The sequence below is a fragment of the Athalia rosae genome, chromosome 2 (genome assembly GCF_917208135.1).
Source record: "Athalia rosae chromosome 2, iyAthRosa1.1, whole genome shotgun sequence".
NCBI lineage: Eukaryota > Metazoa > Arthropoda > Insecta > Hymenoptera > Athaliidae > Athalia > Athalia rosae.
Window position 1 is genome coordinate 7,905,400 of NC_064027.1, and position 19,127 is coordinate 7,924,526.

A 19,127-nucleotide genomic window follows, 5' to 3' on the forward strand; every position below is an offset into this window, starting at 1 on the left:
GTTGTAGGCCGTACATCGAGATAGTCCTGCAGAACCAAATGGTACTGCACACAGTCCTGCGGGTGAAAGTGGTGGAGGCGGAAATAAAGTCATTACTCTTGGAGAACACGTTGACCACATTGTCACAAAAGATTACGGCCCGCCGCATAGCTCGAGTTACAGACCATACCCAAGGTAAGATGGAGTCGGATGATTAAGATGAATGATGTAAATTACAATAAAAGTTGTAAAAAGTAAGGTAATTACTTTGCGTTAACGAATACACCTTTTTCATGAACTAGTTACCATGATGAACAGTGGAAACGTAGGAAAGGTCCGGACGTAGAGCCTGCCAAGCCAGGAGACGAACGCCAGATCATCCGTGTGGCTCAGCAACAGCAACAGCAACAACAACAACAACAACAACAACAACAACAACAACAACAACAGCAGCAGCAGCAGCAGCAGCAACAGCAACAACACCCACAACAACAACAGCAACAACAACAGCAACAGCAGCAGCAGCCTCAGCAGCCACAGCCACAGCAACAACACCCACAACAACAACAACAACAACAGCAACCACCTCCAACTTCTAACAAGCAACAATTCCATCCAGTTGAACCAGTTTCACCACCCGAAACCACTACAAATCACTACGCGCGTCGTTTTTACGAAACAACGACAACAACCACTGCCACTACACCTTCTAACAAGCCTCATCTTTCTCCATTGGACTATGTAAAAAACAAAATTGTTGAAGTGATGAGAACATCGGAAGACGATAAAGCGATAGGAGTTGTAGATAGAAATGGGGGGAACGGTGGCACTGAGAAGGAGGAAAAAACGGGTGTAGAAAGCCCTTCGGGAGGGGAAATGGTTATCGATGAAAGTGGTAGCCAACCGCAACAACCACTCGTACCTGGACCTACAACTCTTTATCCGTACAGTGCACTTGGTGTACATGCTGGTCCTCCCCCAGCTCCGCAACCTGCTTCTTTTGCTAACAAAGCCGAACAAACACAGGCTGAACCTGCCCCTCTTCTCTCCGCCCAATATGAACCGCTCTCAGATGAGGACTGATCGAACGAATAGCATTAACGACAATTTATTGCAGTAACTGCTGCAAAGTAAATTAATACAAGGACTCATCTACTTTAAAACGTAGAGAATATAACGAATCGATGACAAGATTCGCGTAATGAATTATTTCATCGCATGGTGCAATTCGATACTCATTTGCCAAATTTTTTTCTGATCCTTATACCTATGTAGTAAGTGATACGTGGTTGAATCATATGTTTTAATATAGATGTATTTTTTATTCCATTTGGTATTTCAAATAGATGTCAGAATCGCTTATCAAGAAAATAATTCCTCTGGCCAAGAAAAGATGTACATAGTGCATTTTCAAGTTCAATAATGCCAGTCGTGAGTTAGGAGTATAAAGATGTACCTGTAACAGTGAGTTTTGGTCGATAGCTTATTGTTAAGTAAAAATTGAAAAATGTTATGAAATAGAAAAACTCACGTCATAAACTATTGGATTACACACATACATGCCACTATATTACAATCTCATTTCATTAATATGTCCAGTTTTCTAATGGCGAATCGGACTCACTGCACTGATTGTGAGTGCGCCCTATGTACACTTTCCCTAGAGATAGATTTTAACTGGAGTCAAAATCTAGAGAGCTGGTATTACAGTTATAGAAAGATTGGAAAATATTGCTTACAGCTTCGAAGGATCAGATTTGAGGAATGTTTATCATTGATTGAGCCCAACTTACTCGAAAAAATTTATCATAATAGATTGATAAAATTTCATTGTAAAATAAACTGACGTATAACTTTTCAAATAAATTAACGGCTATTTACTTTTGATATAGGTATGGGGGAGATAAGAATCGTCCATGCATCAAATGACTATGTAATTTACCTTCGCTGAAGCGCTGGTAAGTACAGATGAGGAGAAAAGGAAGGAGACCGATGCTGGTTATCATTGATTACTTATATAAAGACATTGCAGCGCCATTTTATATATTTTAATATTCAGAATTATTTGCATAAAGACAAAGAATTGGCACCATGCATAAACTAAGACCTGTAGTTAATTGAACGAATCAATAGAGCTCGCTATTGAAATGAGCAGCATGGCAACATGAAAAGTGTGAAATGTCCGAGTTTATAATACAGACGCTTTTTGTAAATAATACTAAACGATAATACGAAGATTAGAGTGTGTATGTTTTTATTTCGAATGAGTCAACTATGTGACCGAAATTCAACTCTTTAATTGTAAACCAGTGCGAAATGTAGCGAGTAGTCGCATAAAACGGTAAGATACGTTTATATAAATAGTATGTTTTAAGGAGAACCCGTTTACTACTCTTTTTTTTGGTAAAGTGGATTAAAATGTAATTCTAAGCGTTGTACATAGTACATAATGTTATTTTTAAGCTAAGTAAATAAGTGAAAATAATTTTAGTTGACCATAGCTTAAGTATATATATATAAATATATGTATATATATATATGTATGTATATATATGTATGTATATATATATATAATTATTACTATAATAATAATATAGTAGCTAGCATTTAGGAACCACGAACTGACTAGGGAACCCCTCCCAAGACTACGTTCTCTTATATATGAATAAACAACAATTAAAACGATTGATTATTAATTAACGAATGTGGATTTTATTTAATTCAATGACACACTGACTTTTTTATATAGCTTAATTTTATATTTGTATGAAATGTGGTTTCATGTGAGGACTGTGACTGTACTGAAGAATCCAGGATGAAGATAGTGTGGACAAAGGGTGTCAGCATTGATTAACACAATAAAAAGAAATACCTGCAGGGTGTACCAAATTAGAAACTCTCATCTGTTTGTGCAATTCACGTTTCTCTGCGTTCAGAGTCCCTGTAGGAACCTCTTTTTCTCCCAAATTTCAACATTTATCAGCGAAATAGTATACAGAAATGTTCTACCTTGTTATGACATCATACAAGTGAGAAATACTTTGATAATGAATTTTTGAAGGTAGATAGTAATGATGAAACGATCCTTACTGGCTGGTGACTCGTTACTCATTGTGATTAAGATCTTCACCCTGCAGAGAATTCTTTCACACTGCTCTATCTGATCTATTATATATGCTCATCTATCAAATTTGAAATTTGTAAAACTGTCTTTAGTTTCTACAGCTTCAATATTTATCTGTGTACTTGAATTCCAGGGATGCTTACATTGGATATCACAATATCAAGTTCTTGTTAAGAGAAGTACTTAATCATACAGAAATTTCCCTTATCAGCACTAAACTCAATACTGGATAATAAAGATTTAGTCTCTAAATTTCCGACTATGAATAAATTTTCTGCTTTAATTTTGTTATCCTGACAGCAAAAATGAAGATGTATACATGATAAACCAAATGGCAAGGATATCAGCAGAAAATATAATGCTTCCAGAATAAGTATGAATGGTGAGAGTATGATCTGCTAGAACTTGATATAACTCACAATCAGCCGATGATAATTTAAGACATGTTAGCATCATAGAAGGGATTGAAATACAAACAAGTTAATAGTATTACACTATTACTTGTGATGCTACTCCAGAAACATTTAGCATAGAAGACGTTGTATTGTACTGTAACATGTGTACCTATATAATTGTAAAACGGCATGTGATCATTGATCGATTATATTGACCAATGGTTATCTGATGTCAAAGAGGCTGTACAGGATCTACGCCGAGGCGCTCATCCTCTCCTGAAAATTGTATCATAAGTGAACGAAATATGAATCTGCAAGAACTACAATACTACCCGTAACATTATTACCAATTGAATAAAAAGTTAATTACAAATTATAGAAAGCGAGCGCATACCACGCCTACAGTAAAGTACAGAATGTAACATACACGATATTATTATCAAAATAATTCAATGTAAATTGTTATTTTTGTTGAAATAAAAATCACCTCCGTTATGAGAGGACCAAGTAATTATTATCAGATAGACCCGTTCCTTCTGATTTTTGCGAGTTATTCATTCACGTAATCATCCCTGTTAAGTACGAATTCGGATTTGAATAAAGCCACGTTGGGTATCTAGTCTAACTTAAGTTTGCCCTAACCTAGTGCAACATTTTCACTCTTCGACAATTGTCAAAGATTTCACGAGCCTACTATTAGTCCCCGTGCCACCCTTTACCACTGCACATTGGTCTCTTTGTCATTTTTTTTTAATACATATTCGTTTATTGTCAGCTGTTACGTGCTTTTATTTAACGAATCATCTTTCGGCTGCAGACAGCTGTCAGAATGACCATCTTGTTCTTTGAGATTCTTATTTTTATTCTTCGTGTGAATTCGCCGTAAAATTGTATGTGCTCAAAAAAATTTCTGATAGTACAGATTAATACCTATTCCCCATCAAAGAATTCGAAGTATGTCAGGAACCAACGATTGCAAGTTTCTGAAATTTTCATTTAAGGACAATGATTATAATTTTGTTGTAACTACGAATATTGAGGATGATTCTCCATTCGATTTACTCCTTAAACAAAGATGGGAAGAGGCACAGAAGAATGGAATATTCAAGTACACTCTGAATATCAGGAAACAAAAGATTTTAGAAGGAAACTATGGCTTCTTGGCACAAGTAGGCCTCCGTCACATCTCACAAATACTGTTCTACCTTTCTCCTACTAAACCTACTTTATACCTTTGCAATTTTAGTTGAATCCAGATAGAGGAGAGAAGAGACGCAAGCCAGAGGACATTACCACTATGGTACAACCTTTTGATTCTAATATATTCAACTTTACTAAGATATCTGACAATGAGATTCTTTTTGATATTGGGAATGGAGATGGAAATGATGTAATAGCTGTCAACGTTAGCCCTATCGAAGTATATCATAGCTTACTAATCACAGAACGCTTCGAATGCCTACCACAAAGGGTTACAAAATATAGTCTGAAAAAAGCTATAGAGCTGTTACTCCTCAGTAAATCACCGTAAATACTTGGTCCCAAAATTTGCTTACCTGTGGTAATATGAATATCGTTTGAGATTTGGATTCTGCATATTGACTAACATTTTTCATCTTTATGTCTAGATACTTGAGAGTAGTTTTTAACAGCTTATGCGCACATGCATCTGTTAATCATTTGCACTGGCATTTATATTATTTCAAATATCAAATGCCTCTGGAGTGCATAGTAAGTATATTTTGAGTCTCTGAATCAAAGGCAAACTCTGTTCTTTCCGTGAACCATCGACAAATATCTACTAATTACAGAAAATTGATCGTCTTCGGGGACCAGTGTTCGTATTATCACAAGTTCCAGCTAAAGGATTTTGCTTGAAGTTATCATCATTTCCAAATCATAATATTGACCATCTAGTTTCATGGGTATATTTCATTGTTGATTATCTTCAAACGTCTGCCATTGCACATAACATTTACATTACCAGAGCTACAGAAAATATTGAAATTAACACGTATAACGATATACGGATTTACATTTGGGCAAGGAAATCCAGTTCTGGTATAAAAAGCACCTGCAACTTCATTCCGGCTGTGTGTGAGCTCTTTGGACATATATCCATCAAAAGTAATGATCTACTCAAAGTTGTGAATATTGGCCATTATGCAAGTAATATCAGACATTTTGTTCATTCTTGAATTTTCTTTTCCGATTCTTGACGAATAGGTGAAGATGAGTATGAAGAGCTAACAGAAGATGCAGTCGCAAATGTATTAAATGATATTACCTTACATGCATTTAATTATGTGAGGAATAATATCTTAGAGATGAAATTAGAAAAAGAAGAACTACCAGCTAATTTTTTATAAATAATATTTTACTAGACAATCAAGAACTTAGTCAAGTCGAATGTATTTTATCTATAGACGAAAATAAATAACAGAAAATTAAGTAATCAGATTTTTCACTCTGATGTTGCACTTTTTGAAAAGTGATTGCCATGGAAATGATTACTTGTGTGATCAATAGTTGCTGTTATTGGGCACTGAAACTTGCCATTCTTTTTATAATTCGATTCCTGTCATTGCTCCTCGATAAATTTTCGCTTTAGTGTTTGCTAACCAAAAGCTTGGAGTTACTGTTTCAATATAATGGCTGATACGGATGATGATATAGAGAAAACAGAGAATCTACCTCGGGATCCCACTCCGCCAACAGGTAGGAATAATTAGCGACAGTACAATAGACCAAAGTTATCAAAACGAATTGATTTCTGAGAAGAAAATTTATAAATCAAGTAGATGTTGAAGAAAATAAAACTGTGGCAGATGTGGAGGAGAATGTTGAAGAACATGCAATACATCTAGATACAAATGCAGACACTGCTGTGTCTAAGAAGGAACCATTGTTGGTACAAAATGATCAGGAGCCAATAGTTTCATCGACAAACCTGAAAAACCGCGGTATATGAAATCGTTTTATACATCTTTTTGAAATATTGAATAACCGATAGTGAAGACAGTATTTCACAGTTATTGAAGCACCGAATTTCGGGAAGGAAGAATTGGAACTCTCCCCTTCTACTGTGAGCACTAACAACTATCAACAAGCAGAAACTGCTGGCTATGAATCCGCTGAATTTGAATATGACTGGTACAAGGATTTTGAACACCCAGGAGAGGGTGGGGAACATTACTCGGATACTCGTATTCCCTACTATAGCAGCGAGGACTATATATCAGGACCAACATGTGTGAAAGATGGAACGATTCCTATGAATATTTTGGAATTTCAGTATCCTTTCAGATAAAATCAAATAACCAAAATCAATCATACACTACACTGTTCAACACTACACCAATCATCCTAGTGTTGATATCATCATATTCACTAAATTGTTCTCAAGTATCACAAAGATAGATTTCCTAATATTTGTCAGTCATTCTTATGCATACGATTGCCGGAGACATTTCAACTTATGTGTAGCAGATCCAGATACAATTATTTTTGCTTCTGGAAATCTGATAAACTTTTTTAATGTTCCTGAGAACAAGATATGGTTCAGGCGAGGATCTACTGGTGGTGGAATTGGACATATCACTGTGAGTAATGCACACGTTACCTCAAATAAAGTAAGAAATTGAGTTTATAAAATTAATTTCTTATCAACACAGAAAAATCCAACACACAACCATATAGCAATTGGCGAGAACGGGCTTAATCCTCCCATTATAATTTATGAGTGGCCAACTATGGAGATTGTCACAATATTGAGGCAAGGTACACAACGCTCATACTCACATCTGGGATATAGGTATTATAAACATTAAGCTATCGAACTATATCCGTATAAATTTAAGCAGAACAATATTCAATTGAAATAAGACAACTTTTGCCTTAATCACAATACAAATCATGTTTTGTGCCATACTTTGTTCTGTTCTTACAGCCCAGATGGACTTTTACTCGTCTCTCAAGGAGGAGAACCAGATTATATAATGACTGTATGGAATTGGCAAAGAGCTAAAGTTATGCTACGATGCAAGTCCCATGGCCAAGATATTTACAATGTGACATTTTCACCATCAGTTCCTGGACATTTAACGTCGAGTGGTTCTGGTCATATTAAATTCTGGAAAATGGCAAAGACCTTCACTGGTTTAAAGTTAAAAGGTGAACTCGGTCGATTTGGAAAAACTGAGATTTCAGACATCATTGGCGTTTACCCCATGCCTGATGAAAAAGTAATTTTGTTTCTTGTCTAGACTTTGATCGACATTCTTGAACCCATTTAGCACTTATTATTTGAATCATTTAAGGTGGTATCTGGCTGTGAGTGGGGTGATATTTTGCTGTGGGATGAAGGTCTAATTAAACTTGAAGTCTGTAAAACAGCCCGGAAAACTTGTCATGAGAAATTGATAACACAATTTGAGTATAATAATGGAGAGTTGATGTCAGTTAGTAAGTACCTATAGAGAGCATTGATAGTCTTTGTGGTTGAAATTTAAGTGAGATGCATTTCATTAATACTTTTTCTGACATAAATCAGGTATGGATGGATGGATCCGGATCTGGTTTTATGAAACAATTGACCAAGCTGATCCACCTGATGACGATCGCTTCATAGAAATTGAACCAATATATGAATTTGAAATTGCTGAAAATGATGCAGATGGAGACCGTTCAATGCTTATGTCCATTCAAAAAACAGAACCAGAAGATTCTGACCAAACACTCTGGTATGCACAAGTGAGTTGTAATACTATATTGAATCAATATTCATATTCTTCAAATCTCAGACATCGACGCTCTCTTTCACGAGGAAATTTTTTGAAAATTTTCCATAGGATGGCAACGGCGGGTTATGGCTAATTGATATCTGCACCTCCGACTTTCCACAGACGCCGAAAAAGATTTTTACTTGTCATGCGGGTCCAATTGTTGATATGAGTGTTTCAACATGGGGCCCGTTTGTAGCAACTTTTGGCAGTAATGCACATTTACACGTTTACAATTATTATACGAAAAGATTAATTCTTGTTCATAAGTTTCGGGATATCGGCAGTCAAGTTGCATGGCTTTCATGTACAGTGAGTTATACCATACCTATATTTAAGAACATTTCGAATGCTTATTGAACTTAGCTGATATCAAGTCGATCCCAGTCTTCAAAAGCGAATTGCAATAATTTTCTCTTAGGTGGAATCTACTGGTTCTACAATGGTGTGTGCATTTGGGAGTGGCGTTATTCGTGTTATTACAGTGGCTGTTCAGAAGGCTGACTCACAATCCAATATAAGAGGTGATTACGTCCGATTGCTACAAGCCATAAAACCACACTCAAGTCCAATTACAGCTATGTCATTGAACGAATCGAATAGGTATGAAGAACTGATATTCAGTTCATTAAAAATATTTGATTGCGTCTGCAACTCTACATCTGCATGAAATATTTTCAGTTTGCTTGTCACTGGAGCTGAAGATACAACAGTTTTTGTATTCGGTCTTCAAAAAACCGAAACTTATCCTCTGCTTATACCAATCGGATATATTAGAGTTCCATCGAGTCCGACCTGTTTCACTTGGAAGCTTGTTGAAGTAAGTAATGATAGCGATCATACTGTGAGTTGGGAACCCTAGTCAGTATTAAATTTGATCCGAATTTATTTTCACCTGGTTGCTCAATTGTCATACTAAAAAATTTATGATTGACACCTGACGAGTAATCTCAATATGAATTGTGTTCTACCCAAAGACAAGGGTAGTGCTGATTGGATGTGCACAAGGCGACTGTGTTGAAGTCGAATTTCCTACCAACACTGTTGATTATACAACTGTCAGCTATGAGTTAGTGCGCTGTGAGTTGCGTAAATTCAAATTCGTATCAGTAAAATCTGAAATACGAAGAGAGTTGTTTCGCCTGGATTTAGAAAAGAAAAAAGCAGCAAAAACTGCTGTAAAGATGCAACAAATGGCTCAACTTATCGCTGACAACCCTGGAATCAACATCGATGAAGAAGCCTTCTTAAGTGAGTCCCTTTCTCTATTGCTGAGTATCAATGTTTCTATCTACAATTTTGACATACATCCAGTATAATTATATCATGTTACAGTGGATTCAGAAGAGGATCCACCATATCCTGAGATATATATACCTGAAGTCCCTAATCGAGTATTATTTACAAGTTACACAGCCAACAACACCATCTGGTTATCCATGGCAGGATTTGATGCTGGATATATCTACGAATATCCACTACCAATACCTGGCACAAACATTGTGAAACCAATCAAAAGTACCATGGTCTTTGATGGAGATGACACTGAAATTAGTTCCTACCTGTTCTAGTGAGTTATTAGTATATTTGTCGATTGTCATTAAATCCCACATTGAATTAATATTATCAATTAATTTCAGTAATGGTAAAAAGTATTTGATCCTTGGTATGCAGTATGGTCAAATCCGTGTGTGCCGAGTTAACAAACATGATCATACAGACTTATCAGATTACTGGATATTGCCGATGCATGATAACTATAATGGATATATACCCAAAATATTACTTTCCCATGATAATAAAATGTTATTGACCTGTGGGTATGACGGTAACTTGTTTTCATATATTATTAATGATGTCGGTGAATACACGGAATCATATTTACATCCAGAAATACAGTCACCACCTCTCCCACTGGTATATATTCTAAAAAACTACATACATGATTCACACAAGAAGAACTAGTTGCTTTTTGTAGGAAAATTAATATTAATATTTATTAATGTAGCCCGTAAGAGAAGTCGATGACATCGAAGAACTTTCTCATCCAAGTTTAGAGCAAGTGATTGTCAAAGCGGAACAGAATCGAATAATGGCAGTTGCAAAACGTAAAAAAAGTGAGGTCTTGAACATGCTGAGTAGCCTGGGTGAAACTTATGCGAGAATCTTGGATAGGTAATTTTTCACATTGTGCAAAATTAGATCTACTTAATCTGCAACATCGTTAACTCATTCTAACTTATCCTCATTAATAGGAATCATAATTTAATCAAATCCCAACAAATTCCGCATGAAGACTTCGAGCTAGACCCTAGAATTACAACAGATTTAAATCAGCATTTGGAAGCAGAAATGAATCTTGTCTATAGAAAGTTGGCATTCAAAGTAGAAAAAAGTAAATTACGTCTTCAGAAATTGATGACTCATTTTATACAACCAATTACATGTCTTCCATTCGAAGTATGTAAGATTCTGTAAGTTTGCATATCACCAGACGTTGTGCACATGATTTTTGTGACTATTTCAATATTAACTATCAAGTACATACATGTAAAAGGGCACCAGATGTTGCAGTTAAATCATTCAGGGAGCGAAAATTGGACGCAAGCTTTTTGGATGCATGCACTGAAGTAGAAAAGAGAATTAAGGACAGAGATGATATAGGCAGGTAAATTCGAACACTAAGCATGCTCAATCGAATACATTAGCAAAGATGAATAGTACTTATGAATTCTTGGAAAACAAGTATGATCACATTAAACTTTTTTTTACCAATCAAGAAGCGGAATTGCAGCACAATCGGAGTCTCGCAAATAACATAAGCATTCAAGATTCGAAAACGTATAGTACTTTCACATTACCATCTATGTATGCTCAGTACTTTTTTAGACTTTGCACAATCAACAGGCATAACGCAGTAAACAATTTATTACCAAGTCTATGTATACTTTCAACTAATAGGGTCTTGAAATTGCCACTTATAATTTGTACTTGTAAAAATTGTGCACCAATTTTCAGTAGAGTTCATTGATAACTAGCACATCTGTTGAACACTATTTTGATTTAAAAAATATACAATAGACGTGCAGCTGTGAAATTGGAGGAAGAGGTAGAAGAGACTCTTGAGAAGAAAAAAGTTTCAGGAATTGAAAGTTTCCTCAAAGGCCTTAGTCCGTCAACCATTCAATATCGTCTTGGTGTTAAGGTCAATCAAATGTTGCGAAAATACCGTGCAAGAAAAGCCAGATCTGAGGAGCGTCTATTGGAGGTACCACTGTTTATTCATTTCATTCATTTATGTGCAGTACGGAAATTATGAATGTAGCTAAATTTGCAATTCCAGTGGAAAGCGATGTACGCAAAGAAACCAGACCCGCATGTAAACCACCCGGATGATTTGACTGCGATTGATCATGCAGATCATACTATTGGTGACTATAAGTTAAAAACATCCCAGAACTATAGTATTTCCAAAGAACAAAGAGAAAACATGTTGAATAAGTATAAACAGTTTTTGGATGCTAGAAAAAAGGTGTGTAATTTGATGCTCTACTTTGATTAGCAATGCATCTGACAATGAATGTTACTGAGTAATTCAAAGCGTGCCAGTAATCAACAAACTCTATCATCTGTTGTATTATGTCAGGCTCATAGGATGAGGGAAGGTTTTAACGATAAACTGAGAAATGTCAGGAGTAAAAAGGAAGCATTATTAACTGAAGTCAATGACTTAATATATAAGTTGAAAAAAATACACTCAGAGATTCCTGAGAAACGTATCAAGCCAATTCCGACTGTCCCACACATTGATTATAACGTTGAGTTTCCAGAACGAAACTTAGAGGTATAAAACTGCACTTCAGATTACTCATTGCTTGAGAAATATTTGACATGTATTATTATTTCATAGTTTGAGAGGTATGTATCAATGGCCGAAAAAGTGAAGGAGGCAAAACGAACTAGAAAAGGATTTGCTATGGAGATCGTTCTGAATCCAGAAGATGAAGAACATGAATTATTATTAATGGATGACAAAACAGTTCAGTTAGGACGTGAGAGCAGTCTGACGGTGTTGTTTATGAAAATGCCAGAGAAGAGATACCGAGCTCAGTCTGCAATTACTGAAGACGTGCTGCAGAGTTTAGTCAGTAGTGACCGAGTTGAGACACCGTGGGAAAGGGAGATGAAACGGGCTCGTGTAGCTCGAAAAATTTACGAACAAGATTGCATCTTAGAATATATTCAGGAAAGCTATCAAACCTTGGATAGAAGCTTAGATGAACTTGAACGTGAGCGTCTTGAAATTGAAGCTGATAGTGTCTACATGGAGCTCTTTATTCTAACATTACATCAAGAACTCATTGTGCTCAAGGAATTTGAAGCGACGGAAGATATGCTAACAAAAAAGGTCACAGAGAAAATTGAAGAAAAATCTATCGCTCAGCAAAAGGTAACATATCTTTGTCGCAAGGCATGCAATTATTTTTTATCAATGAAATAATATTCGAAACCTCTACAATCGTTATCTTCAAGATGCAAGCAATGACTACAAAGATTGATCAGAAGAAAAAAGAAATTCTAAAACTCCATACAAAAATAAAGGAACAGGCTTTAGAATTCATGGGTATGATCAGTGAAAATAAGTTTCATGACTTCCTCAAAAGGATCTTCAAAAAAAAGTATAAGCCCCCAAAATCAGAGGATGGTATGTTCACACAACCCAAATAGCTAGTAACAATTAAAACGTCCTAATAGATATTCGCTCTCATTTGTTTGTGAGGTAATGCGATTCTGCAACTGCCCTATACATACATGAATAATGGCAGGTACATAGATTGCAAATCAACATCAAATGAATTTTGTAGAGTCATCATCATCCTCGTCGTCGTCAACAACTGAATCTAGTTCTGCGCAAGATGATGCTGGAAGTATTGACAGTCGAGAAATTGGACCCATTCACCTGGATGAAAATATTTGTCCAGCAGGATGCGACCAAGAACTTTATCTCGCAGCTTTTTCGATGAGAGATAAACGATATGAGTATGAATTTCAAATCAAGGAGGAACAGAAATGTATTGAAACTCTTCGTAAGGAAATTGAAAGCGATACGAAAAAAATGAAAATTATCGAAAATGTATTGAAAAGCAATCAAGATGATCTACAAGCTTTTATGGTAAAACTTTTTAGCTGAGATAGGTAATGTAAACACATCCTCACCGAAATTATTTCGACAAAATTCACTTTGTAACCAATGTAGCGGGAAAAGCAGTGCAAATTGAACGATATAGACATGACTGTAATATTAAAATTACATCAGTTCCAACATTTTAAAGACGACACCACAATGGAGAAAATTCGTGACTGCGTTGTGTTTGATGATACTAAGTTGACAAACTTGTATGCTAGAGTTGGTCAGCTCAGAGAAGAAACCGCAGAACAGAAGGCCAAACATAGGTATGTTTCGCTTCATCTCAACGTATCAACTATACAATAGCACAACAAATTGCGATATTTTCAATAGGAAAAACCGTATGCACTTACAACGAATGAATGTTGATTGCAAATACATGGAAACAGAAATACATAGGTTGAAAAGTAGTATACGACAAGAAATGATAGGAAAATTTGGCCGTGAAATATCTCTCAATTCTCTATACGAAGCTGTGTTGAGGCGGATGATTTATGACATCAAAGTCAGTCTTACTGAAATGGTTCCGGAATTTGAAAGTCAGATTCAATGTAAGTCACCACACTTGATAGATAAAATGAATTCATTTCAAGTTAATTTAAATATTTTACACATGTTCAAAATTCCAGGTATCAAGAACAGATATGCGAAGGAAATTAAAATCTTGGAGGGCGTTATTCAGGATAATACTGAAAAGTTGAGTTTCTTAACCGTTTTGGAAGAAGAACAATTAAAACTGAAGAAGATGTTGAAACATATTCCAATATCCGAAGTAAGAATTATAAAATAGGGCATGCCATCTCGACTGAACCGTTGTTATATACCTGGTATGCCAACTCTTCATTAAAATGGCTGGATTATCTTTCAGGAAGAGATGTTAAAAATTGATTCCGACTATCAACGAGACCTTATGAAATTGGAGACAATCCTTAAGAGTCAAATACAACAAAAGAAGCAATTACAAAATGAGATTAAAAAACTAAGCCTAAAGTCAAGGCCCTTACCACCGATAATTTGTCAGAAAAAAGAAGGGGACAAGAAGCAGGCAAAAAAAAAATCGATGAAAAAATCTGTTGCGATCATTGATGTTGAAACTGGGGAAGGTCTCACATTTGACCAGGCTGAATCCAGATGTAAAATGAATTTCCATACTATTTTTTAAGGATGAGTAATCCTAATTAAACTGCAATAAACAAAATTATGAAAATTTTTGACAGATGAAGAGTCAGAAGAAGATGAAGTCGATGTTGGTGAGAATGATAATGAAAAAGGCAATAAAGACAAAAAAACAAATGTAGAAGAAATGTGTGAGAAAGAAGAAAATGAGAATAATATTTCACAACAATTGAGCGAAGATCGGGATGATAATACTGCAACTATGGTGTGCTTAGATTCCAATGAAAAGCATAATTTACAAATAATCGAATATCTTCTTTCTTATCTAGTAGAATAGTAATGGTATCAGCCTAAATAACTTTATAGGTGCACCGGTTGCTTTCAAGAATCATTCAGGCGTCATTAAAAGATGAGGATGAAGGTATGGAGTGGGACATATTGAGAGAAGTAATATCGAATTTACCGATTGGCGGAAGTCGCGAAGAATTGCAAGCTGGAATCGAACAAAGTGTTGAAAAAGTTATTCAAACACTACCACAAGATGATACAGATGATGTCAAAGCTATGCGCCAAGCAATACAAGATATAATTAATGAAATAGTACATCGGTTAGTTAAGTTTCACAGTAAACAGCTAATTGATGTTTCAAGTTTCAACTTTGAAGAAATCGTATTTTGATTGCGGAAAACTAGTACAACTAATTTTTCGATAAATGACTTTTTAGATTGGATGCGGAAATAAAAGTTATCAAAATGAATTCACAAGACGCCAAGGAAATCATAAGCGAATTACTGCGTGATATTAAGATGAGTGACAAAACTATGATAGCTGATCTTGCAAATTCTATAGTCAGTTTATTAGCAATGCAAGGCGGAATAGTTGCAGCAACGAACCACGTTATTGATAATATGCCAAATGATAGCAGTAATAAAACAATAGAGACAGTACGAAAACGCGTGAACACGATTTTTATGGACCTCTCTCAACAGATAGCACATCCTGAGGTAATATAAGTATCACTTAATTAAGATCACGAAAACCATCATAAATTGTTACTATAATCACCTAGCAGGATACAGGGAATGAATTCTCAGAACACCGAACACTAGAGAAAGCTAAGGAAAATGAATCGTTGGAACAGAGTGCAACACCAGAGAATGAGGATTTGTGTGTAGTACAAGATGAACAACAGTCGACAGAAGGTAGTGGTAAAGGAGTCAATACACAACCGAAAGTTACGTTTGTATTTTTGTAGCTGAAGCTCATTTTTTCATATTTAGATACTGGTCACACGACAGAAGAAATATCAGAGCCTGATCGAAAGTTGTAACCAGGATTCATAGAATTTGCTGATCATTTCGAAACAGCAAGCACTAGGTACATATAATTGCTCCCATTCTTCTCTTCAGACTACATAATGATAGTGGTAAAAGCGAAAAAGCTTTCTTTACTGAGAAGTCAGGGAATTGAAATATCTTCAATACATCATATGCTGCAATTTATTTCTTTGTGTCTAGAACAAAAATGTAGCTTTTGCTCTAATGCGCAAACCGCAAACAGTAACTAATTAAGTATCGTTTATAAAAATAACGTGTTTGTTGTATACGATATTTTGTAAGCTTGTATGTAATAATAAATAAGTGTGCTCACAAAACAAAGATGACATTCTGCAGTTGAAGGTAGATTGGTAACATAAGCAACTGCTATATCTTCAGAATATTTCCCACCAAAGAACAAGTACAGCGCAGTTTTGTACATCAGTTATCAATACTTATTTCACTATAGAAAAACTAAAGCACTGCTGTTCAATTTACCGAGTATAAAAAATATCACCCCACTTTAATTACTGCTTCTTGAAACTCTTGAGAATCGGATAAATGTTGTCAAAAGCTTCATAGATTTCTTGCCGTACTTTTGCACCTGGCAGCAAAAAAAATTGCGTAATGAATCATAGCAATATTGATTACGTATGAAAATAGAAGATAGTATTAATTTCATCTGCAAAATCATTTGTAATCTTATTGGATTGCTTGTTAAAACATCTAATTGATGTTTGTAGTAAGTCAATGATTACTCACCAGTCAATACAACTTTACCAGAGACGAATATGAGCAACACAATACGAGGTTTTACCATCCGGTAAATCAATCCAGGGAAAAGCTCTGGTTCATACGAAGAGAACTGACCGTGTGTTAATACTAGACCTTCCAATCTGATTGGAAATTTGACATCACAGCTGCCAACCATGTTTTGTATTTTGAAATCTAAGAACTTTGCCTGAAAACATAACAAAGTTCTACTGCATAATTTTTTGCCATAATATATTTTTTTTCACAGAATTATTATTCTTTTAGAATTAGAATTATTTATACTGACTGGAAATCCTAACTTCTGTATAATGCGAGCATATTTTCTGGCAGCTAATCGTGAGTCCTCTTCACTTTTAGCTCCTGTGCATACCATTTTTCCACTACTAAATATTAAAGCTGTTGTCCTTGGTTCTCGAATTCGCATGATTACAGCTGCAAACCGTTTTGGATTGTATTCAGCATTCCTAGCATGCAGTGCTATTTTTTTCAACTCCAGTTTACAATTTAGGTTCACCGTTGACACAATATTTCTGGAAAATAAGATATATTGAAATACTGGAACCAGTAACTGTGAAATAACTTATTTATTACGTATAGCAAATTGCATTGATTGATAAACTTACTGCAGTTGAGGTAATATTCCAGGATCTGCAGAAGCAGGTGTCATTGGAGTCATTGGCCCTGGTGTCGAGGGACCAATCGAAGGAGGTGCTATTTGACTCGCAGGTTGTACCATCGGAGACATCATATTTTGCTGTTCAAAAAATAACACAAAAGCTTAGCTACAATACTGGAAATTTTACAGGTACTGCTTCAAAAGCAACATAGTTAAATTAATGGTTTGTGAATAATATTTACTGGTGTTTGTGGCTGCATAAGACTCTGTGGAGTAGCAAATGCTGGGGTATAGGTATGCATGGTTTTATGTGGTGTAGCGAGCATAGGCATTCCATGTATATTAGATCCCATTGGATGCATTTGTTGGATTTGATGACTTTGTTGGACTTGTTGCTGTTGTTGTTGCAGTGCATTTGGTAAGATTTGTTGATCTTCCTCGGGTTGATGTAATGGTGTTCCGATACTGGGGATACTGAATCCCGGGCTTGGCAGCATTTGATCCATTTTAAATGTTTGTTTATTATCATACAATGTATAAAGTTGATCTACACTTCTTAGGACCGTAACACCAATAAGTAAACTTTGGAAAGAGACTAGCGCATCACTCTAAAAAGCTAAAAATCTGAAGCGACAATAAGATGTGAAATCTGGTCAAACCGTACTTATTGAATATCAATCAAAACTTTACCATAACCCTGCTCAATTGATGATTGCAATAAACATAATAACTGGTTTTTCCATTGAAAAATATAGCCGCTATGTACTTTAAATGCTTATTTATACTATCACAATCTTATAGCAAAAATCCCTATAGTATCTCCTTTTGTAAGCTACCACATTTCGTCTTAAGTTTATTTATTCGATTATACCACGGTATCACATCACAATATTCGGTGTTTCTATTTTCCTGTCCAACAGGTTACACTAGATCAAACGACATGTAATATTATTGAAAGTTGATAGGTTTAAAGAATGTGTTCCTTAACACACATTTTCAGAAACAAACTCTATTCATGAATGCTCATGGCTGGCGACTACTGCCTTCGCTCTCGCTGAGATGAAAATCGACGAAACTTAATTCATAATCTCTAAATTTTATTTATAAGCCAATAAAAGCTAATTTCTTTCTCCAAGGTCTAAGGTTATCAATTATACTCTGTGTGTCGGTTATGGTCATAGTGTCGGTGTCCCCAACTGTCCCAAGTAGATGTCCCCATAAGTACTGTCCCATCCCGCTGTCCCGCCAAATTACATCCCCTCGATGGACCCGTCAACCGGTTTTTTGAACTGTCAGCACCTGAAACCCTCCTCAGACTTAGGGGTACATACCGACCGTAGTTAATGTGATCATCGATTTATCAACCGGTCACAACCAGGAAAAGATTTCCGCCCTTACCTTCTAGGATGCGGGGGAAATATGGGATTGTTTTAAATATGTAGATAATAAATGATTCACTGCACTTCTGAAATAACAGAAAAGTTTTCACAGATAATTAAAAAGAAATACTCTGAAACATACTTAATCAGAAGTTTTATGTTCACAGATAATCAATGTTAAAGATGAGATCTTTTAGACACAAGAATGGAGTATCGTCCTCTGGAACAAACTTTCTGTAAGAGTCAAAGTTGTATGAATCGATTGGTGACTTTCTGCTTTACCTTCAACCAACCTAAATGACAATTAATTTTCTGAAATTTGAATATACATTGTTCAGTTACATTTATGAAAATGTTTTCCTGTAAGAAGATCCAATTTTTAGGGCCTTAGTATTAACAATTAAAACCACCTGAAATGACGCCTTTCCAAACCACTTTAAATGAGGTAGCGTCCTCGGC

The 19,127-nt window shown here is 35.6% G+C and overlaps 4 protein-coding genes across 21 annotated transcripts in view; 3 read left to right on the top strand and 1 right to left on the bottom strand.

The window, feature by feature from the left end:
• Positions 1-4,009, top strand: part of LOC105686888 — a 62,047-nt gene extending 58,038 nt beyond the window's left edge. For all 12 annotated transcript variants that reach the window (XM_048649694.1, XM_048649692.1, XM_048649689.1 and 9 more), the window contains 2 exons: positions 8-174; positions 282-4,009. In XM_048649694.1, coding sequence (XP_048505651.1) covers positions 8-174; positions 282-1,062 — 948 coding nt within the window. In that variant the 3' untranslated portion in view covers positions 1,063-4,009. The remainder of the gene's footprint in view (positions 1-7; positions 175-281) is intronic.
• Positions 4,010-4,118: 109 nt separating this feature from the next.
• Positions 4,119-5,953, top strand: LOC105686670 (GDP-D-glucose phosphorylase 1). Its single transcript, XM_012401715.3, has 5 exons — positions 4,119-4,667; positions 4,745-5,025; positions 5,127-5,229; positions 5,310-5,625; positions 5,725-5,953. The coding sequence occupies exons 1-5, from the start codon at positions 4,455-4,457 to the stop codon at positions 5,865-5,867; spliced, it is 1,056 nt and encodes a 351-aa protein (XP_012257138.2). The 5' UTR covers positions 4,119-4,454; the 3' UTR covers positions 5,868-5,953.
• A 128-nt stretch (positions 5,954-6,081) lies between these two features.
• Positions 6,082-16,237, top strand: LOC105686583 (cilia- and flagella-associated protein 44). 7 transcript variants are annotated; one of them, XM_048649703.1, is made up of 32 exons: positions 6,086-6,216; positions 6,297-6,461; positions 6,531-6,792; positions 6,938-7,100; positions 7,173-7,312; positions 7,448-7,742; positions 7,818-7,962; positions 8,051-8,250; positions 8,349-8,591; positions 8,701-8,882; positions 8,961-9,099; positions 9,257-9,530; positions 9,615-9,849; positions 9,920-10,196; positions 10,288-10,454; positions 10,535-10,753; positions 10,837-10,947; positions 11,361-11,547; positions 11,623-11,811; positions 11,926-12,123; positions 12,190-12,729; positions 12,813-12,984; positions 13,145-13,452; positions 13,537-13,733; positions 13,801-14,018; positions 14,097-14,239; positions 14,336-14,600; positions 14,685-14,848; positions 14,950-15,191; positions 15,308-15,587; positions 15,653-15,785; positions 15,864-16,237. In XM_048649703.1, exons 1-32 carry the CDS (start codon positions 6,150-6,152, stop codon positions 15,911-15,913), a joined length of 6,570 nt encoding a protein of 2,189 aa, XP_048505660.1. In that variant the 5' UTR covers positions 6,086-6,149; the 3' UTR covers positions 15,914-16,237. The 7 variants fall into 7 exon arrangements, with proteins under 7 accessions (XP_048505663.1, XP_048505660.1, XP_025602725.2 ...); XM_025746940.2 differs by having other exon boundaries at positions 15,656-15,785; XM_048649706.1 differs by lacking the exon at positions 15,864-16,237 and having other exon boundaries at positions 6,082-6,216; positions 6,327-6,461; positions 15,653-15,857.
• Positions 16,065-18,501, bottom strand: LOC105686649 (TATA-box-binding protein). The gene is made up of 5 exons (XM_012401675.4): positions 17,532-18,501; positions 17,297-17,427; positions 16,960-17,203; positions 16,662-16,860; positions 16,065-16,503 (listed from the first exon to the last, which is right to left on the bottom strand). Exons 1-5 carry the CDS (start codon positions 17,793-17,795, stop codon positions 16,427-16,429), a joined length of 915 nt encoding a protein of 304 aa, XP_012257098.1. The 5' UTR covers positions 17,796-18,501; the 3' UTR covers positions 16,065-16,426.
• Between the last annotated feature and the right edge of the window lie 626 nt (positions 18,502-19,127).

Coding starts and splice junctions, on each gene's coding strand:
- LOC105686670 (XM_012401715.3), top strand. CDS start 4,455: ATGTCAGGAACCAACGATTGCAAGTTTCTGAAATTTTCATTTAAGGAC. Junction 4,668..4,744: donor ACTATGGCTTCTTGGCACAA/GTAGGCCTCCGT, acceptor TTGCAATTTTAG/TTGAATCCAGATAGAGGAGA. Junction 5,026..5,126: donor TTACTCCTCAGTAAATCACC/GTAAATACTTGG, acceptor CTTTATGTCTAG/ATACTTGAGAGTAGTTTTTA.
- LOC105686583 (XM_048649702.1), top strand. CDS start 6,150: ATGGCTGATACGGATGATGATATAGAGAAAACAGAGAATCTACCTCGG. Junction 6,462..6,530: donor GACAAACCTGAAAAACCGCG/GTATATGAAATC, acceptor AGTATTTCACAG/TTATTGAAGCACCGAATTTC. Junction 14,849..14,949: donor ATGATAATACTGCAACTATG/GTGTGCTTAGAT, acceptor ATAACTTTATAG/GTGCACCGGTTGCTTTCAAG.
- LOC105686649 (XM_012401675.4), bottom strand. CDS start 17,795: ATGGATCAAATGCTGCCAAGCCCGGGATTCAGTATCCCCAGTATCGGA. Junction 16,861..16,959: donor TACAGAAGTTAGGATTTCCA/GTCAGTATAAAT, acceptor TTATGTTTTCAG/GCAAAGTTCTTAGATTTCAA. Junction 16,504..16,661: donor TGGTAAAGTTGTATTGACTG/GTGAGTAATCAT, acceptor TTTTGCTGCCAG/GTGCAAAAGTACGGCAAGAA.